Source organism: Protopterus annectens, chromosome 12.part0, assembly GCF_019279795.1.
Source record: "Protopterus annectens isolate FY-2018-M chromosome 12.part0, PAN1.0, whole genome shotgun sequence".
NCBI lineage: Eukaryota > Metazoa > Chordata > Ceratodontiformes > Protopteridae > Protopterus > Protopterus annectens.
The window spans coordinates 424,747,480-424,769,961 of record NC_056746.1 but is presented as its reverse complement, the minus strand read 5'-3'; the positions used below and the strand labels follow the sequence as shown (position 1 = coordinate 424,769,961).

Below are 22,482 nucleotides of genomic sequence, written 5' to 3'. Positions count from 1 at the left end.
AAGCGGCTAGCACACTTGAGTGTGTTAGCCTACAGGTAAAATTAAGCAACAAATAACTTTTTAAGAGTGCAAAACAGTTAATCAACACAAAAACAGTTTAAATAGAATGCAGAGCTGTATAAACAGGCTAAGATGCAGTCGCTAAGCAGTAAATATTCAAAAGCCAGAAAAAAATACTTAAATCAGTTATAGCAAATACAGTTATAACAAATGCTCTGAAATATACTGTATATTTCCGATATGTTTGAGAAGGACAGTCAGAACACAAGAAGGTTCAGGCGAAAAAGAAAAAAAAAGTTTTGTTTTACATTTTGAAAAGGGAAAAAGGAGGAACAGAAGGCCTTATCAAATGTTCTCTCTGTATTAAGAAGAATGAGCTAATGACACTAGACTGGGAGGTGTGTCACAGTAGGGGCGGGCAACTGCAAAGCCACCAAGTATAAGAGCAAGACACCAACAGGGAGGTAGGGTGGGACAAAATAGCCTAAGAAAGCACTACAGAGTCAAATGAAAGTTTTTAAACAGATAAGGATTTGTGAAGATTCTGAATAGACAAAGTGCTTTATATATATTAAATTATAAAAACAGTAATCTGTAAAAATAATCAAAAGATACTTATATTTTGTAGCTCAGTTGCGGTCAAACAACTTCTCCAGCCTGCACTGTGGGCAAAGACCCTTGTTTGTCTGGCGTGAGATAAGCCATCTGGACAGTTGTATTTAAGCTTGCACCCAGGCATATTATCTCTCGAGAGGGTACTAGTTTTGATTTCTTTTCGTTGCGTGTGTACCCTAGGCATGTTAGAAGTCTTTTCACAAACGCCAGATGCTGCAGAAGAATGTCCTTGTTCTCTGCTTGAATTAGACAGTCGTCCAAGTAAGGATATATTTGTATTCCTCCTTGTTTGTAGAATGCAATTACTGGTGCCAGGCACTTTATAAAGACCCTGGGCGCAGTAGATAAGCCAAAGGGTAGTGCAGAGAATTGGTAATGCATTGAGCCTGCCTTGAATCTGAGGTATCTTCTGCATGATTGTCTGATTGGGACATGCAGGTATGCCTCTTTTAGGTCTAAAGTCACAAGCCAAGCATTCTTGCCCAGCATGGGCAGAAGCTGCTGCAAAGTCAACATTTTGAATTTTGGTATATCCAGGAATGTGTTCAGAATGGACAGGTCCAGTACTGGTCTCCAGGCCTTGTCCTTCCTGGGTATCAAGGACAGTCTTGAGTAAAATTCTTGTCCCTGCTCTTGCTCTGGTACTTGTTGAATGGCCCCCATGTCCATGAGAGATGAGACTTGTTTTTGTGCCACTGCCCATTGATTTTTTGGCAGATCTGGCCAGCCGTTTGCCCTTGGCAGGGTACGGAAATGAAACTTGTAGCCTTGTGACACTATTTAGAACCCACTTGTCCTGGGTTATAATGTGCCAATTTTGAAAAAAAAGTGCTAATTTTCCCCCTAATGGTGCTGCCAGGAGATAAATGCTTGGTGCAAGCAGGGGGAAGTCATTGGGACTGTTTCCTGTATGGTTGTGATTTGTCTTAGTCAACTTTGGAGGTAGAAGTACCCCATTGCTTTGACCTGTATGAACCTTGCGTCTGGGACCTGCCTCTAGGGTGTCTGGATCTGCCCCTTTGAGGTCTGTCTGATGCAGGAAAGGGCCAATTCTTTGTAGGCCAGTGACTACTAAACCTAGGTGGCTGTACTTGTAAAAAATCTTTGACAGTTTGCATAGATTTAGCTTTGTCCTCCATTTTCTTTAACACCTCTTCTGCCTTAACCCCAAACAAAGAATCATGCTGTAAAGGTGCATCTAATAATTTAACTTTGACATGATCAGGCAGATTTTGTTCTTTTAACCAAGCATGCCTCCTAATTACAGAACCCGTAACTGCGGCCCTGCAGGAGGCCTCCAAAGAATCAAAACCACATTGTAAAGTATTTTTTCCAACTTGTTCAGCTGCATGCAATAAATCCTGCATTTCCTTGTTTTCTGCAGATTCAGAGTTTAACATTTTCTGTTTAAGCAATCCCACGATATGTTGCTGATATTTGAACATATGAAACTGACAGTTTAAGGCAGTTATATCAAAGGTTGCAGACGTGTAAACCTTTTTTCCCCATCTATCCAGTGCACTAGAATCCCTGTCAGAGGGGGTAGGGTTTTTTGCAGCAGTAGCCTCAACTCCTTTGGGACCCCGTGAAATAGTTTCTGGGTCTGCAGCAGGGTTTTTAAAAAGGAATTTATGAAAGTCAGGAAAGTACAGTTTTGTACCTACCATAAATGTAGACGTTAGAGTGTTCACCCTGCTGCAGTCATCACACTTGGGTTATCCTGCCGTCAGGTGGTCCCGCAGTCGGTCTGAGATCCAAAGTCTTGGTCTAGCGTCGGTTGCTGTCACTTCTTGCCTGACGTCAGAGCACCGGGGGTATATAAGAGGCATCAGACGCCATTTTCTTCATTTTTTTTTTTTGCCCCAGATGTCAGGTGCCCGCAATAGGTAGGCAATATATATATTGCTATATAAAAATGTACATATAAAAATAAAACAATACCTTCAGGCACAAGCAAATACACCACAGAGGTTGTATAGGATAGAATGGTATAGATAAGTCCAGCTAGTTCAGAGGGGATGGAGGGAGGGTAACCTGGACTGCAGCAGGGTGAACACTCGGAACATCTACATTTATGGTAGGTACAAAAAGTACAGTTTTGTACCTACCATAAATGTAGATGTCCGAGAGGTATGCATCTGCAGTCCTAACAAATGGGTTGTCCTGGCCTCAGGAAGCCCTTCGGTCGGCCGGATTTCAAAGTCTGGGTCTGGCCTCGGCTGGTGTCGCACTTCACCCGACGTCATAGCTGCAGTTCTTCGGGTATAAAGGCATCAGCCAACGCCATTTTCCTCAGTGTTTCTTGCCCCAGATGCCAGATGCCCTCTAGGAAGGCTAAATTTGGATAAATGCAAATGTTTCCAAACAACAGAGAGCAAATAGAAATAAACATGTATATACATATATACAAACAAATACACCATAATAGATTCCCCCAGCTAGCTACAAGATGGGCAAATACCCTAGGAGTACCACAGAGGGGAAGGAGGGTGGGTAATCCTGACTGCGGATGCATACCTCTCGGACATCTACATTTATGGTAGGTACAAAACTGTACTATGTCCTTCAAGGATGCATCTGCAGTCCTAACAAATGGGTAGAATACCATAGCCAAAACTGGGGGAGGAGGTCCTAATAAGATTATGGTGTAGCTAAGATCCCTTGCAAAACAGCAGTGGCAAAACCTGCTCGGGATCTGGAGCATAAGGGTAGATTATAATGCTTGGCAAATGTATGCACGGAGCTCCAAGTAGCAGCCTCTAAAATGTCTTTTGTAGCCACTCCTCGTAAAAAAGCTGTAGTTGTGGCTGTAGCCCTTGTGGAGTGAGGTCTGATATTTTCTGGAGTTGCCTTTCCATGATAAGAATAACAAAATCTAATGCAATTTCCTATCCATTTTGAGATTGTCTGTTTTGAAATTGCTTTTCCTTCCATTCCTGTGGCATATGCTACCAGAAGCTGGTCAGTTTTTCTATTGTTCTTGGTTCTGTCCAGGTAGTAGCGCAATTGTCTATGCACATCCAAGGTATGCAGCAGTCTTTCTCCCTGTTCTGTGGGTTGGGGAAGAATGTAGGTAGGTGGATTGCTTGGTTTAAAGATACCCTGGAGACCACCTTTGGCATAAAGGTAGGATTAGTTCTCATGGACACTCTATCCTGATGGAAGATAAGGAAGGGTTGTACTGCCATTAATGCCTGTAATTCAGAAACCCTTCCTGCTGAAGTGATTGCAAGCAGGAAAGCTGTTTTCCATGATAAGTACTGTAATTCTGCTGTTGCTGCTGGTTCAAAAGGGGGAAGTGTCAACTTTTCTAGCACAAAGTTCACGTCCCATGTAGGCAATGGTGGCTTCCTTGGTGGTTTTACATTTTTGATTCCTCTTAGAAACTGCCCGAGTAGAGGATGAGAGAAGACTGGAGGATCCATGTTATATTCTGCTGAAATAGCTGACGCATGAATCTTAATGGAAGAGTAAGACAGGCCATTGTGAAAAAGCTCTGCTAAATACTCCAGGATGTTAGCTATGTTTACCAGTGCTACATTTTGCCCTTTTGCTGCACTCCAAAAGAGAAATCTTTTCCATTTTGCTGAGTAAGTTTTTCTTGTTGAAGGTCTGCGAGCTTCCAAGATAATGTCTTTAACCCTTTGAGATAAATCTGGGTTATTTTGTCTTATGCAATGCTCCAAGCAGCTAGCTGCAGTGTTTTCAGGTTCGGATGCAGGGTTTTGAAGTTGTTTTGTGTTAGCAGTAAAGGAACCAGAGGTAGAGGCCATGGGAGTTCCCGAGACATACTCCTCAGTAGTGGGTACCAGTGCTGCCTCGGCCAGTCTGGAGCTATCAGGATGATCCTTGGGTGGTCTTCTTTGATCTTCAATAGCACCCTGTGCATCAAAGGAAGAGGTGGGAATGCATATGCTGTCAGGTTTTCCCAACTGAAAGAAAGGGAGTCCACCTTCCAAGCAAGTGGGTGGTAAGTCCTTGTGCAGAATTTTTTCAATTGGTGATTGTGTGGGGATGCGAATAAGTCTATTTCTGGTAGCCCCCATTTCCTTGTGATGGATCTGAAGATGTCTGGATGCAGCATCCATTCGTGGGCATCTGTGGTAGTCCTGCTTAAGATGTCTGCTAGTATGTTTTCTTTTCCTGGCACAAATATTGCCTTGAGCTGTATGTTGAGGCTTAGGGCCACATTCCAGAGATCCATTGCCATCCGGCATAGAGGATATGAGTGTGTGCCCCCCTGTTTGTTGATATACCACATCACTGTGGTGTTGTCCGTCCTTATCAATAAATGTCCCTGATGGAGAAACGGTCTGAATGCCTGAATTGCCAGTTTTACTGCCAGCATCTCTTTTTGGTTTATGTGTAGGTTTAGCTGGTCTTGAGTCCATAAGCCTTGTATGCACTTGTCCAGCATGTGTGCCCCCCAACCGAGGTCTGAGGCGTCCGTGGTAATAGTCTGGCTTGGTTGCGGGCTGTGGAAGGGCAGTCCTTTGTTCAATTGACAGGCCTGAGCCCACCATCGGAATTCTTGTTTCAGGCAAGGAATTACTGGAATTTGGGTTTCTAGGCTGTGCTTGTGCTGAGACCATAAATTCCTGAGGTACCATTGCAACTTCCTCATATGCAGTCTGGCATGTGGGATCAATATTATGCAGGATGCCATGTAACCCAGGGCTTGCAGGACTTTCCTTGCTGTAAGCTTGTTCTGCGTAGTTAATGCCATGAAGTAGAGTGGAAGGTGCTTTTGCTTTTCTGCTGTGAGGGATGCCATTTGATTTGATGTGTCCAGTTCTGCACCCAAGAAAGTTATCCTTTGGGATGGCAACAGCCTTGACTTTTTTATACTGACTGTGTATCCCAAGGCTTGCAGTAGATGAATGACCCTTTTCAAGTCTTTTGTTAATTTATCTGATGAAGCGTAGTACTAATCTACGCGAAAGCGCTTATTCTTGTTATTTATGGAATAAAGTTGTATTTTTGCCTCTATTGTAAGGAGATACGGAGTTTTATTTTCTACAACATCGTGGTGAGACCTACCTCTTTTTTGCTTAACTATCTTTTGGACTTGTGAGTTTTGGTCTCTTGAACAGAGCAGTTGCATCTTGTGGTTTTTATTCTTTTGTTAATTTGTTTTTGTTGTCCGCTTGTAACAGGCAGTCGTCCAGGTAAGGGTAAATTTGAATTCCCTGAAGCCTGCAATGAGCAATTACTGATGCCAGGCATTTCGTGAATACTCTGGGCGCAGTAGATAAGCCAAAAGGCAATGCTGAGAATTGATAATGCTCTGATCCTGCAAGAAATCTGAGGTATCTTCTGCAAATTGGTCGTATGGGGACGTGCAGGTATGCCTCCTTGAGATCTAGAGTTACCAGCCAAGACTCCTTGCCCAGCATGGGAAGAAGCTGCTGTAGAGTCAGCATTTTGAATTTTGGGACAATGAGGAATGTGTTCAGTGCGGACAGGTCTAGAATAGGTCTCCATTGATTTTCCTTCCTTGGCACCAGGAAAAGTCTGGAGTAAAATCCTTGCCCTTGTTCCATAGGTGGTACCTTTTCTATAGCTCTCATCCTTTTTAAGTTGTCTATTTGTTCTAGAGCGTTTGTCATTTGATTTGGAAGTAGGTTTGGCATTCCTCTCTTCCTTGGTAGAGTATGGAAGTGAAACCTGTAACCTTTGTCTATTGTCTGTAAAATCCATTTGTCTCCTGTAATGCAATGCCAGTTTACTGAAAATAAGGCTGACTTTCCGCCTAAGGGTGCTTCTAGTTGTTCCCTGGTAGGCGGCTTCAGAGCCAAGTCACTGTGATTGTCCTGTGGAAGTGGTAGTGGCTGGATCTGCAGCAGTATTTCGCTGGTTGTTAGGCTGCCACTGACGCCCTCTGTAGGCACCTCTGTATTGACCTCTGCCTCTTGTGCGCCTATTCCTGCCTCTCTGTGCTCTGTTGGTGTCTGGAAAGGACCAAGTCTTGGAAGGCCAGTTCCTACTAAACCTTGGAGGCTGGACCTGTAAGAAATCCTTGACTGTCTGGACAGATTTTGCTTTCTCTTCCACCTTCTTCAGCACTTGCTGTGCGGGAGAGCCAAACAAATTTTGTTTATCCATGGGAGCATCTAGGAGCTTTGTTTTTACATGGTCTGGTAAGGACTGCTCTTTTAACCATGCATGCCTTCTGATCACTGTACCATTCATAGCTGATCTAAAGGAGGCCTCCAGTGCATCATAGCCGCATTTTAAGGAATGATTACTGACCTGCTGTATGTTATGTACCATATCCTGCAGAGACTTTCTGTCTAAAGGTTCAGGAGAGGACAGCTTTTTAGACAACTGATCTAACAAATTCCTGATACTGAATCATGTGGAATTGACAGTTTAAGGCCCTAGCCGAAAGAGTAGCAGAAGTATAAACTTTTTTACCCCATCTCTCCAAGGCCCTAGATTCCCTTTCAGAGGGGAGTGGGTTTTTGGCAGAGGTAGTTGCTATAGCCTTGGGGCCCTGAGAAATTGTTTCAGGATCTGCAAAAGGAGCCTTATACAAGTGATTATGTGTGTCCGGAACCCTGTAGTATCTGTCGGGCTTAGCAGGGGCCGGAGGGAGTGAATCAGGAGCAGTACAAGCATCATTAAATGCATCATCCACAACTGTAAGTACTGGAGGAATGGCTAAAGGCCTATGCTGTGGCAAATGCAAAAAAGTCCTAAGCCTTTTCCTAGAGTCTGAGAAATCCTGACCCTGCCATTGAAATTGTTCCCTCATAGCATGCAAGGTTTCCCCAAAAGAAAATTCCTCAGGAGGAGAGGCAGAAGGAATGGAATCTTCTGCATCAGAGTCCTCATATGGAGAGTAAGGGCCCTCAGGAGGGTTAGTATTTTCTGATTCATCTGAGGAGTAATCAGAAGAAACTGGCTCAGGGGGTTCTGCTCTAGGCCTCTTCTCTGGAGGGGGCCGAGAGGCCCTATCAGAATGAGACTGGGATCCCCTGATCAAAGAAATGAGATCCTCTGCTAGACTAAGCATTTGAGTACTAGAGCTAGGCCTGTGAGAGGGGGCTTTAGTAGGCACAGCCTTGGAAGATTTAGCTGCTTTAGCCCTGGCAAAGGCCTTAATTGACATGGATGCAGGGGGCCTAGCAGCTCCACGTGCAGGAGTAGATACATCTAGGGGAATAGTATCTGATAAATCCTGAGAAATTGTGGGAGCAGGTGGTATTTCAGTAGCAGATTCAGCCAAGCTGGAAGAGGCCTCGGTAGTAGGAGGCATGCTTTCGGCCGAAGGAAGAACCGCTGACTCGGTTTCAGCCGAAACAGAGACTCGTGGTTGGCTTGTCCGCGGTTTCGGCCGAAACCGCGGACCGCGAGTGTCGGTCCTTTTCCTTACGTTTTTTAGCTAAATGAGAAGTCGGAGTCTCCGACGGCATGATATAAGCAAAAGCAGAGCCGAAAAACTCCTCTGCAAACTCCGACAGACGTCTAAGCGTCCGTCGGTTGAAGGAAGCACAGGCTAAACAAGCTGCTACGTTGTGGTGTGGGCCTAAACAAGGTAGGCAGAACGAGTGGAAGTCTTTATGAGGTATTTGTTTCCCACAAGTTAAACAGTTATTCACTTTTTCTGACATCGGCTGAGGCAAGAAAGAGTCCCCAACGGGGTACTTAGCTTTTTAGAAGTCTTCGGTAGAAGTAATCTCTGGATCTGACCGACCGGCACTTGTGAACAGCTTCTGCTTCGGGCGCCACGCGGCACGAAAGACTGAGGAAAATGGCGTCGGCTGATGCCTTTATACCCGAAGAACTGCAGCTATGACGTCGGGTGAAGTGCGACACCAGCCGAGGCCAGACCCAGACTTTGGAATCCGGCCGACCGAAGGGCTGCCTGAGGCCAGGACAACCCATTTGTTAGGACTGCAGATGCATCCTTGAAGGACATCTCCAACTCTACTCAGTGGCATACCGCCTGCTCAGAGGCGAACTGTGCCTGACGTATAAAGACATGTCCAACCCGGAATTAAAGGACATGCTGCACCTCAAAAAATCCAAATCCCATCGAGCTACATGCTCGAGAGACTTGAACCTCAGCACTGAAATAAATAGGACATGCTGGAGGGACAGATTCATAACCCAGAGGCTCCCTTCACTCTGGAATGAAATCCCAGTCCAGGTTAGGCAGAGTCCCTCACTGACTCTCTTCAAGAGGAATCTTTATGATGGATGGGAGATCGTATCACTTCTGTGTCACTGTTAGACAGAGGCACAGTATACTAACCTCGAAAAGGGCATAGCAAAATTAATTTAAAATGGGTGGCGAAAGCCAAACATACTCTGGCTAGGCTTATAAATGCCCTAGGGCAGATAGCCTAGTATGAACCTATGAACAGAGTACCAAAATACTTTAATGCAAAAATGAACAGACGACGAATAGTTTGAGGATTGAATAAAGCACAAAACCAACAGCGAGGGACGTTGTGGTCTGCGCCTAAGCAAGAAATGCAGTACGAATTAAAATCGTTGAGGTATTTGCTTTCCACAGGTAATACAATTCTTAACTTTTACTGACATCGGTTTAGAGCAAGAAAAAGGATCCCCAAACAGGGTACTTGGCTTTTTTGAAGACTTTGGGTCTGAAACTCAAACGAAAATGTCCGGACTCGGCAGACTGGCACTTGCTAACTGCTTCAGGCACTGCACGGCAGGAAATATTGATGTAATGGCGTCGGCTGCATGCTTTATACCCCTGATGACCTGATGTCATGGAAGAAGAGACAACACCCGACGCAGGACCCAAGACTTTGATATTCAGGCCGGCTGAGGGCTACCTGCAGGCAGATAACCCAAATGTAATGACTGCAACAGTGAAACACGAAGATCATTGCAGTGGCAAAACTAGCTCTGGACTTAGAAAAAGGTAAATTGTAATGTTTAGTGAAAGTGTGGACAGAAGTCCATGGAGCTGCTTCCAGTATGTCCCTAGTATATACACCTCTTAAGAAAGCTGCTGAGGTAGAGGCTGCCCTAGTAGAATGAGTCCTAATACTCTGAGGAGGAACCTTGCCATGCTTTAACAAAAGTGAATACAATGAGCAATCCACTTAGAAATGGCCTGTTTTGAAATAGCTTTGCCCTGAGCTCCAGGAGCAAAACTGACCAACAACTGATCCGACTTTCAAAAAGATTTAGTCCTGTCCACGTAAAATCTTAGCTGTCTATACACATCCAGGGAATGCAGTAACCTTTCCCCCCTTTACTTCGAGGATTAGGAAAGGAGGTAGGCAAGTGGATAGACTGGTTAAGAGACGGGCTAGAAACCACCTTAGGCATAAAGGAGAGATAAAGAGAAACCCCGATGCACATGGAAGATGATAAAAGGCTCTACTGCCATTAGGGCCTACAGCTCAGAACTCTTCTAGTTGAAGTAGTAGCCAAAAGAAAGGCAGTTTTCCAGGAGAAACTTCAGGTCTGCTGAAGCAGCTGGTTCAAAAGGAGGCAAAGTAATTTTCTCAAGTACAAAATTGAGATCCCAAGCAGGAGTAGGTGCCCTTCTGGGAGGCTTTAAATTGCTAGCTCCCCTAGCTCCCCTGAGGAACAGTTTCATCTAAGGATGAGAGAAAAAGGGATGCTCAAAGAAACAATGAGCAGAAATAGCTGAAGCATGGATTTTGATATAAGAAAAGGAAATTCCACCATTAAGCAAGCTTGCCAGATAGTCAAGAATGAGAGGAAGAGAAGGTTGAGAAGGGTCTTCCCCTCTAGTCTGCATCCAAATGGAGAATTGTTTCCACTTACTTGCATAAGATTTCCTAGTGCTAGGCCTCCTGGCCTCATGAAGGACCCCAATCACTTGTTGGCAAAGGTTTAAATTATGAGCTAAGCTGCCAAATGCAGAGTCTGAAGATGAGGATGCAGAATTCTTCCCCCATCCTGAACGAAGAGATCTGCTATCAGGTGAAGATGCGTAGTAGTCGATACCAATGTTGTCTGGGCCAGTCTGGAGCTATGATGGTTTTTCATCCCTTATCTTTAACAGCAGTCTGGGAAGAAGAGGCAGAGGAGGGAATACACAGACCGAGAGCTGCGTCCAGGGGAAGGACAGGGCATCCACTTTCCAAGCTTTGTGATGATCTCTGGTGCAAAAGGTTGGAAGAAGGTGGTTGGTTGCAGATGAGAAGAGATCCACCTGGGGAGTGCCCCACTGCTGAATTATGCGATAGAAGATGGTCTTGTTTAGTTGCCACTCGTGAGGATCTAGGACCTGCCTGCTCAACTGGTCTGCCAAGGTGCTTGAGCCTTCCTGGAAGAAACTGAGCTATCAGATGAATGCCCATGGAAGCTATGGCCCATAGTATCATGCTTTGTCTGCACAGGGGATAAGATGCGTCTGTCCCTGCTTGTTGATGTACCATGATAATGGTGTTGTCTGTCCTGACCAGAAGAGTACCAGGAGAGAAAATATGTTTGAAAGCCATTAAGGCCTGCTGGACTGCCACCAATTCCTTCAGATTTATGTGCAAATGAACCTGTTGAGAGTTCCAAGTCCCCTGAATGCCTCTGCCCTCTAGATGTGCTCCCCAAGCATAGTCCGAGGCATCTGTGGCGAGAGTCTGGCTGGCAGGAGGTGGACAGAAAGGCAGGCTTTGTTCTGCACACAGGCAGTCACCCACCAAAGTAACTCCATCTGCAGGCAGGGGATAAGAGGAAGTATCAAGTCTAAATCCCGAGTGTTTGACACCAAAGGTTTTTGAGGTACCATTGTATTTTCCTCATACACAGTCTGGCATATGGAATCATCAGAATACATGAAGCCATGAATTCCAGGGCTTGCTGGAATTGCCTTGCAGAGAGCTGGGTCAGACTTGCCAAATTTTTGATGTAATTCGAAAGATCCATTTGTTTCTCTTGAGGGAGGAATACCATCTGGGCAGCTGTATTCAGGCTCGCCCCCAGGAAAACACTCTACCCGGTGGGTACCAATTTTGACTTCTTTTTGTTGATGGTGTACCCCAAAGAGGTGAAAAGGTTCTTTACAAAGTCCAAATCCTTTAGAAGTTGCTCTGGAGAGTTTGCCTAAATAAGACAATCATCCAAGTAAGGGTAAATCTGAATGCTTCTTTGCCTGCAAAAAGCAATGACTGGAGCCAGGCATTTGGTAAAAACTCTGGAAGCAGTAGATAAGTCAAAGGGCAGTGCAGAGAACTGGAAGTGCCTATTCACCACCCTGAAACGAAGGAACTGCCTGCAGCTTTCCCTTACTGGGATGTGCAGATAAGCTTCTTTGAGATACAAAGTCACCAGCCAGGAATCCTTGGCCAGCATTGGCAGCATCTGCTGAAGAGTGAGCATTCTGAATTTAGGAATAACCAAAAATGTGTTTAGAATGGAGAAATCCAGAATAGGATGCCAGGTGCCCCCTTTTTGGGAACCAGGAAAAGTATTTAGTAGAAACCCTGGCCTACCTGTAAGTTCAGGAACAGGCTCTATTGCTCCCAGATTTAGTAAAGAAGAAACCGTTTTTTTCTGCTTCTGCCCTTTGATTTGGGGGTATATCCGGGTATCCTTGGTGGACAGGGAAGGTGTGAAAGGAGAACTTGTAGCCTTGGGATACTACTTTGAGCACTCATTTGTCATTTGTGATGGTGAACCAGACATTTGCAAACATGGCTAACCTTCCCCCCAAAGGAAACCCTGGGCCCACAGAGGCAGGCAGGGGAAGGCTGAATGCTTGCTTTGTGAAGTTTGCTTAGAACTCCCAGATTCTGAAGAGGAAGCCTGCCAGTGCTTAGCTTTTTGAGGAGTGGAAGTCTGTCCCCTAGAAGACCTGTAACCCCTAGACCTAGTACGACTCTGTTTACTAGGGTCAGGAAAAGTCCAATTCTTAGAAGGGTTGAAGTATAAATCTTTTTACTCCATCTATCCAAAGCCCTAGATTCCCTGTCAGAAGGAACAGGATTTCTAGTAACCGTGGCTTTAACACCCTTAGAGCCTTGAGAAATAATCTCTGGATCAGCAGTAGGATTCCTGAAAATAAACTGATGAGAATCAGGAACTCTAATACCAGTCAGGCTTTCTGGGAGCAGGAGAAATAGACTTAGGAGTCAAAGAGTTCTCCATGAAAACCAACGACTTCCAAAACCAAAGGGATAGCCAAAGGCTTGTGCTGTGGCAAATCTAAGAATTCCCTAACCCCTTTCTTAGGCAGAGTAGTCCTGACTTTCCCATCTGAAATGCTCCCTAAGAGTACTCAGAGTATCTCCAAAAAAAAATCTTCTGGAAGGGAGGCAGAAGGGATGGAGTCTATTGCATCATAATCCTCAAAACCAGAAAAGGTGTGGAGTTTCCCTCCATCAGCAAAGTTGCTGGAAACCTCAGTCTGAGGCAGAGAAAGCTTCAGGGGACAATTCCCTAATCCTTTTAGAAGGTGTCTGAGAGCCTTGAATAAGGGTCACGATATAACTAGCCATTTTAACCATCTGAGCCTGAGGCATTTGAGGGGAGGCCGATGCCTGTTTAGGAGTAGATTTTCGGCTGGATGGCCTGCTAAAAAGCCGGAGGGACTCGGGAGGCCTGGCCACCGCAGAAGTCTGAATCAAGGTCATTCTAGATATGGTCTCCAGGTGGAGAAAAGAAGCCTCAGAAGACTGCGCCCACTTAGTAGCTCCGGATCCATCAGAGGCGGCAACTGGCAGATGGACAGAAGACAAAGTGGAAGCCTGCAGAATGGAAGACTCAGAAAAGGTATCCGCAGATGCCTGCTGCTGAACATCCGCAGACTGCAGGAGCAAAAAGTGCCTGACTACCGCTGGGCCGACAACCAACTTAACAGGGACATCGTTGGCTAATTTGACCCTAAGCCTGTCACGGTCCTTATCCTTGCTCTTCTTAGGAACATCTGAAGTCGGGAGACCAGACGACTGCTTTCATTTGCTAAAGAAGTTCATCATGTGAGTGCAGTTCCAAGTACAAATTTTATAGAAGCCATTTTCTCAGAGTACGCTGATGTTTTCGATGACAAGTTGGGCAAGCTTCCAGTTGTGTATTAGACCCCGAAGTCACTCCAGTGGTCAGACCAGCAAGAAGAGTTCCGATAGCTATGAAGAGTTCCGATAGCTATGAAAGATGAAAGTCCAAGCTCAGCTGGATAAGATGTTGCAGCAATGTGTGATTTGTCCAGTCACAGAACCAACTGAATCGGTGTTGCCCATGATAGCCGCTCACAAGAAAGGCTCAGGTGAAATCAGAATATGCATTTACCCTAGAGATTTGAACAAAAAATTAGAGAGGCCACATCGTCAAATGCGCACAGTTGAAGTCACAGCTCTAATACCAAATACCACTGTATTTTCTGTTTGGGATGCAGAAAGTTCATTTTGACAAGTGATGCTGGATGTTTTGGATGCAGAAAGTTCATTTTGGCAAGTGATGCTGGATTGCAAATCCTCATTTCCAACTACTTTTAGTACCCTGTTTGGCAGATACAGATTTCTAAGGATACCATTTGGAATAAGTTCTGTAAGTGAAGTATTTCAGTGTGCAATGGAACAAATTTTTTCAGGTTATCCTTGTGCCATAATAGTAGACTATCTATTAGTTGGAGACAATGGCAAAGCAGAGCATGACAAACCTGAAGAAAATCCTAGATAGAGCAAGTGATGTAAACTTGAAGCTCAATCCTCAAGTACAAATTCAGACTTCCAGAAATAACCCAAGTAGGACATCTGTTTACAAGTACAGGCTTAAAACATGACCCAACCAAACAGTTATTTTAGAGACGTCAGCACCAGATAATGTGCAGAGATTACATTTTCTGGGCATGGTCAACTATTTAGGCAAGTTTATGCCAGATTTCAGCAAGTTGACAGCACCGTTGCGAGCCAACACCAAAGAATGTTGTATAGTAACGGTTATATCATCATCAGAAGGCATTTGATGACCTTAAGCGGAAGAATGCAAACCCCCACCACCACGTTAAGGTACTATGATGTGAATAAACCAGTTGTCTGCTTTTTCTGGCAGATACTTTACTTAGATCATCTAAAAGTACAATAGAACAAAGTGATGCTGAAAATTTTTACTTTGATATGTCGTCACTGCATCATTTTTCCACCAGACGAATTGAGAGATCATATTATGACTGATCAAATTTCACAAAAGCTTGAGCACTACATCAATGTTGGATGACCGTCAAAACAATCTAGTGTATCACCTGAAGTACAATCATACTTTCCCTACAGAGATGAACTGTTGATGGAAGATGGTATTTTCAAAGGTGCTAAAACTGTTGTTCCTGCTTCGTTAACAGCACAAATATATCCAGATTTTGCATCTTGGCCACCCAGGTTTATTATCCACCAAGAGAAAGGCCAGAGAGCTAGTATTTTGGCCTTCATTATCAAAAGTCATTGGTGTTCTTTCTTCTTGTTCAATATGTAAAAGTACCAGAGCACATTTGCAAAAGGAACCACTTCAGCTAAGTACAATACCTGAACTACCTTTGTCTACTGGAATAATCAACACTATTTGGTTTTGGTAGACTCTTACTCTGTTTTGAGATTGATCTACTACCAAATAACCTCAACAGCTGTTATCACTGTCATTTTTCAGTTCATGGTACTCCTCACCAACTTTATTCTGATAATGGTACTCAATTTACTTGCCAGGTGTTTCAGAAACTTGCGAGAGAATGGGACTTTGTACATGACACTAGTAGTCCTGAACATCCTCAATCCAATGGTCTAGTTGAATGTACAGTACAGACTTGCTAAGCAATTACTTGAAAAGTTGGAGCGTGTCAATACCGATGTATTCTTGAATTTACTTAATCTCAGAAACTTACCTCGTGACCATTTTCTTGGCTCAACTGCTCAAAGACTACTTTCAAGACAAACTAGAACTACACTTTCTATTTCATCCAGTTTGTTGAAGCCTTACTCTTAGAATAATAAAACCATCAGGGCTCAATTGTTGAAGAAGCATAATACTGAGAAATCTAGTTGCGACAGATCGAGCAGATTACTTCATTCGTTGAGGGAGGGAGCGACTGTATGAATCCAAACAACTAAAGGTTTTGATCGAACAGGACAGATAACCAGGCATCTGTGCCAGGCAGAGATCTTATTGGGTAAACTAACAGACTAATTAAAACACAAAACAGAAAAATAAGAAAACCACTGCCTGTGGTAAAGAAAAAGCACTCGCACTGCAACTTTCAAAACAGAGGGAACAGCATACTGAATATGGCTCCCTAAAAAACACAGCTCAATTTGTTTGAACGATTAAGCAAGAAATACAAAACCCTGCAACTGGATAACGAATTCCTGACAGTCTGTGAATTTTGTATGTTAATTTATTTTATGTTTTAATAGTGCGAGTGCTTTTTCTTTACCACGGGCAGTGGTTTTCTTATTTTTCCATTATCTTATTTGGTAAACTCTGAGGCTGTAGAGTACAGGAGGAATCGCAGACATCTTCTTCCTGTACCAGAATCACTACCACTGTGGTCACATTATATCTGTGATGCATACTCTAAGTCAAAGACGGAGTCAGACATCGTTTCCAGATCAGTTTGTGTTCAAAAGTCGGATTCTGTTCCGGACGGTAATTTGAACATTCCAGTAGTCAACCATTTTGCAGGGACTGTTCCGGTTCTAAAACTGGATGATTCACAATTTTATGAACCTAGTATTGTATAGTGCATGTCTCTAAATTTGTGATTTCTGCATGCTAAATATCTCATGACAAATTGCATGATCTACTTCTCAGAGGAAGGATGTAGATCTGAGTGTAGCATGTGTGCTCTGTGTCTAAGCAGCACGAGAGGCTGTGCGTGCACATAAACATTCCAGACGTGTGCAATCCCTAGTGCCATTCTGAAGCAGCCAGTGTGTAAGCATGTATGGATCACAGCAGTTAGTTTGTATACGTTAGTCATAGCCAAATAAGCTTTACGGTAATGTTTGTATAGAATAAAGCTGCTTAAACAGAACCCAAGAAGTCTTGTTTATTCATGTACTAACACAAAAGCAACAGAGATCTTTAATGTCTACAGGGGGGATTCCTCCAAGAAGGGTGAAGGGAGCAAAGATGTGACCAGATCTGGTAGGTGAAGAGTTAATCAGATTAGAGGTTATTTTTATTTCAAAGTAGATGGATTAGAGATGGTCGGATCCGATTTTGACATTTTAATAGAAGGCTCCAAAGGAGCCAAAGATGTGAGATCTGCTGACCTCTTATGAGAGTCTACCATTGGAAGCCATGTTCAGGCTTTCAATTAGATTTCTTTGATGGGGGTTTCAGCCCCACCTGAAGCAAAAATGGAAGGGAGAAGTCCCTTCAATACTAGCTTGTTCCTCCTGTGTGAGACTCCTTGAGTTGAAACCACAGCAAATGGAGAAGTCCACATCTAAATATGCAGCTTCTAAACATAATACACACTCCCTGCAGTCATTCAGGTTTGGTAGTTTACATCCACAGGTGATGCATTTTTTAAAACCGGTAGGTTTGACAGCCATACTGGCCTAAGCAAAGGAAAGCAATCACTACAAAAATTACTTTTTTTTTTGTATTAGAAAGAATAGAAATGGTAGAAAAAGATAACTACCAACAATGGTAGGCAAGAAATATTATAGAGAGTACAGTAGAAGAAAACTTTGGCAGCAAAGTACCAACAATGGTACAAAAGAGAAGTACTAAGAAATCGTTAACTGCTCAAAATCACAAATGAAAGCAAAAAAATAATCAAGCAGGACATGAGAGCGAAAGAAATCTAAGTACAGAGTACAAAATTTAACAAAACTCACTACTTCACGAAGAAATCACCCAAATGCTCGAGAGTGAGAGGATCCGCATCTGTAGCTACATGGCAGCAAATGAGATCCAAGTTATATGTCAGGTTGGCATGGATTTATGGGTAAAAGGAGGAGCTCAAGAGTTAGGCTCCAATGATCTGCCAGAAACATCCGAGTCAAATCCAAGACCCATCAGTTGAGGAATGAATGAAAAGGATATCAGATACCTTATTCCTAACAGTACCACTAATCAGGACAAAAGGACAAAAACATTTAACAGCCACAACACTAAATCTACCCTCTTACCTAATATTAACTAGTGAACACTCCCAAATACACACCACCTGGTATACCAGAATCTTGTACATTTTCAAAGCACTACCTTTTCAATCAAGCATTCATTTTCCTACATGCCTGTACTATAAAGCTGCCACTCAGTCCTCTGTGCATACCTTTACAAAGCACTAGAAGCTAGATTCCTTATGTAGGCTTAGATCATGCTTTGCTAGGGGCCACTCTCCAGGGGTTCCTGGACCCTTCTCCTTCAACCTCCAAAATATAGTTGGTTATGGTAATCTACCCATATAGCTAAAGCTACTGCAGTAATGATCAATATGAAGAAAACAGTACAGTTGTGTTAGTTGAACTTAGCATAACAGTAAATGACAGAATGATCACTGCTGCAGTAACCGCTCCCCCCTTCTAATCCCCCTTGGGTTTTTTTTGTGTGTTTTTTTATGCCAGGGTGTGGACATTTATTTTTTTGTTACTCCTAGAATAGTCTTTCCAGGGTTCAACTTCCCCCTCTCTGCTGGCAGGAAAGCTCATGAAGGGCTTCAAGCTCAAACTTGTCTTTTAGTCAGCTCAGCCTGAGCTGCCCGACAGTCTGGGTGCATGGAAGGCATCCTGAAACTACAAAAGCTGTTCAGCTGTTATAACCTTGGCAGGATACAACCTAAAAACAAAATGTATCCCCTTGCCTAACATCTTGGGCACCCAATGTTGATAGGAACCTGACTTTTGACCATGTTGCCTCCATTGTACAGAATGCTTTCTACATGGCCTACATCATAAATAAGTGTACTTCATCCAGGAATAAGGAGGTCATAACATCCCTGTACTCCTCCCTTATCAGACCCATTATTAAATACAATGTCCCCTTTGGCATGTACCTTGCTAAGCACATGCAGCAGTTGGAGAGACCACAGAGGTTCCTGACCAGGAAAATCCAAGGTCTCAGACACCTGTCCTATACAGACAGGCTAAAAGCCCTGCCCCTCTACTCAGTCTTTAAAAACTCCTCAGAGATGACCCATGTCTGCCATACAAGGCCATCTTAGACCCAGCCTTGATGGAGTTGCTGCATATCCAAAAGTGAAACTCCACTCGCGCAACCCACACACAATGCCTTAATCTGGTCTGTGACATTAACAGAACTTGCTAGTAGGACAGACATCTGTTCTAAAGACCCCCTCCCCCAATCTGTGGAATAGACTCCCTCTCCATGCCAAGCAGAGTACCTTTCTAGCCCTCTTTACAGGGAACCTGAACAACTGGATGGGAAATAGAAAATATATCCCTGGGATCCCGCCTGCGTCCCTGCTGGACAGGGGAAACAGGTGCTGACTTTGAAGGAACATGGGTGAAATTCTTGGCTCGGTTTATAAGGGCCTCAGGGCCAATAGCCTAGTAGCATCCTGTGAACCTATCAACCAGTGAACACTTCCACACACACTTCCCACTATAACAGTCTTGTACATTTACACAACAAAAACGTTTTCAAACATTCATTTTCCTGCACACTTCTACATACCTGCACTATATCAAGACTGAACTCAACCAAATGTAATTCATACAAATGTCCAGTCACTCATATGTGATGCCTCTCAGTTTGTCACTCACTTGTATTGTCAACAAAATGAAAGACAACCACATAAATGCACATCTTCACAAACATTTGCATATAAAAAAAAAAAAATATATATATATATATATATATATATATATATATATACACACCTTTAAATCCTGGCAAATTAATTACTTTAATAAATGAACTGCAAGGATTGTTTGTTCTTGTTCCTTTGTGTTTTGGATTTAAAAACAGCTCCTTGCACAAAGTGGGATTATGTGCAACCATTTGTTGTGAACTTGCATATACTTGTGTACATGCAAACACACATTACAGGCTTGCAGTTAAATGTGAAACCAAAGACTTGAATATTTTTATTTCAGGTAATATTTTATGTGCCCATCAACATGCATAAATTGCTTTCTACATACATACACAGAAACAGACATAACTGGACATTGTGAGCTTTCAATATGGTGGGGCAAAGCTTAGTGCTGAATGGAAAAGTAAATTTTCTCAAACGAAGGGAGAAACAAATGAAACGAATGAAACTAAGAAAAATAGAAAAAGGAAAAAGAAAAGGTGCTACTTGCAACACTGCACAAATACTTGTATGTCTGTGGGCTGCTTTGGAGTTTTGTTGTACTTTGTCTGAAGCTTGAGTGGTAGGAAAGAAATGACCAGAGGTAGTCCTGTGTTGCATGAAAGTAAAGTGAGAAAACTAATAACCTGGAAACCTCTACCAGGGATTTCTAGTGCCTATGACACAGAAACCAAAGATTTCTGAAAATGGTCCTATTATCACATCAATGGCTTCTGCAGCACCTCAACTACCTTGGAAAGCCACTGGCATGCACTCCACGTAATTTCAGCAAGATGTTAACACATGCAGCAGAAAAGAACATTTCATAGCCAGAAGAGCCTTCACTCCCCCATTACAGTTTGTACATGATTTAGTATGCGTATTTCCTGCATGTAATATTGCAAAGAAATGACATACAAGGCTGCATTCGCTCATAAAAACCACCATTTATTTAACATGAAGACCTTGTCTTCCCTAAGAAAGCAAAATGTAGCTGATGTCATCAAGCAGGACTTCATATGGAAATGACTTGCCCTAACACTGAAGTGGTTCAGAGATCAGAATCCATATAATTTGGGCAAACAAGAAACACTGCACATGGTACCTGTCCTGCAGTCCTCATACCCACAATATTTATACTCCCCTCAGCAGGATGATACATGCCTTTCTCAAAACCAGTTGCATGACGTGGATTGACAAACATGGTGCCTCTTTCTCCAATGTGTATGCATTCTTGCTATGATATTTCTGTCAAAGCATTATCTTTACCCACTGAACTGGGACCACTATACATTTTTTTTTAAATATATCATGACTGTCACAGTAGTTTTCACCATTTCAAGGAAAACCTCAATGCCATGTACCTTATTTCCGCTGGCTCTACCTCTATACATTCATGTTTTGTTTTACAAAGAAAAACACTGCTACAAAACACTTTATAGCATGAAATGAATTATAACATTTAACCACAGAGCTAATTTCTGCCATCATAGCAGAAATATTTATAAATAAAAGACAAATAAATCAACTTACTGTAGAAAAAGAGCCCTCTCCAAGAATTTTGCCAAATTTGAAATCTTCTGGCCTTTTCTTCCTTGACTGCTGTGTTGCCTGCTGCAACTGTGTTGAATGCTGCTGTGAGGAGTTGGTCGTGGTCCTCGTTTCAGCTGCAGTGCCTTCCATGGTGGAATCTTGGCTGTTGGTCAAGCCTGCACTAGCAGGCAGCAAAGTGGAACCAGACTGATATATTACCATTGATGGAGTTGGTCGAAGGCATATAACCACAGTATGCTGGAGAGGAGCAGCATCATACTGAAGAAAAAGAGAACTTGGCTTATATTTCAAGTTTTTAGCATTTTAAGACATTACTCTTGCCTACAGTGCAACAGGCATGCACAGGTTAAAAATTAAAAGTTATGTACTCACCATAACTATGCATTTGTGTTGTCAATTTCCATTTGTTCTCAATTACTGAACATGGATCCAACCTTGGATCAGATAATCGCATTTACTAGACTCTCAAGCTCCTCACTTTACCCATAACGCCCCAGTCATCCTGCTATACCTCAGATAGAGTTTGCTACCTTATAAGTATAGGAGGAACTAACTCTAGGTTAAGACAAAGCAAAACTATTAGTAGCAGAAGTGGGACTCAAACCTCGAACTGACGTTCTGCAATAATCATGTCACTTCAGAAACTCATCTCACATATGTAACAGCCACTAGAAAGTTTTCCAGGATAAAAACATCAAGTCAGATTTAGCTGATTGCTCAAAAAGTTTGAGTTAACCCTTGCAGCAAGACAGTTAAATCCCAGGTAGAGGCAGGTTCCTTCACTTGGTGCCTAAAGCAAGAAAGTACTTTTGAGGCACCTTACACAATTTTGAAGTAATGCAGAAGCATTTTCACCTGAATGAAAATTAGAAGAAATTACTGCCAACTGCACTTGGACAATAGAGAAACCAACTCCATCTTGAAAAACACACGCTAAAAACTCTAGGACAGCAGAGGTAGGATGAGTGAAAGGGGTCCGATTCTCTCTGCAGAGCCCAAATAGAGAATCTTTTCCATTTACCTTTGTACATCTTCCTAGTAGAGGTCTTGTGGGAAGATAGAAACATGTCAGACTGCGGAAGAAAGCCTGAGTTGTCTGTTAGTGGAATTGGAGAAACCATGCGGTCAACTTCAGGCTTGTGAAGTCCAGTTGATCCATCCCTGTGGGTTGAAAGAGAAGGTCTGGACTGGAGTTGAGTATCCATGGTAGATAGCAAAGGAGACACCAAAGCAAGGGAAACCACATATGGCGAGACCAAAAGGGGGCAATGAAGATATCAATGCTCTTCAACCAAACAAAGTGCCTTCCATAAGAATTTGGGAACCAAAGGTACTCGGTGATGAGCATAAAAAAAAGAGACGAGACCGGAGGATAAAATGTGGGCTACAGCATCTCTGGAGAACTCCCCCAGAGGTGGGGATTAGGTCAAAGAACCTGCTGTATCTGTTGTGAGGAGATGCAAAGAGGTTGCAGTAAGGTCAACCTCACTGACGGAAAATTGCCTCTGCCACTGATTGAGAGCTCACTTGTGAGGCATCAGAATGGACCTGCTGAGTTTGTTAGCAAGCTGGATTTCCCCGGTATGTGCAATGCCATAAGAAAGCAG

At 43.1% G+C, this 22,482-nt stretch overlaps 1 protein-coding gene across 1 annotated transcript in view; it reads right to left on the bottom strand.

Moving 5' to 3' along the window:
- PDPK1 (3-phosphoinositide dependent protein kinase 1) overlaps window positions 1-22,482 on the bottom strand; it is a 1,584,105-nt gene that overhangs the window by 1,497,389 nt on the left and 64,234 nt on the right. The window contains exon 4 of the mRNA XM_044088924.1: window positions 20,855-21,154. Coding sequence (XP_043944859.1) covers window positions 20,855-21,154 — 300 coding nt within the window. The remainder of the gene's footprint in view (window positions 1-20,854; window positions 21,155-22,482) is intronic.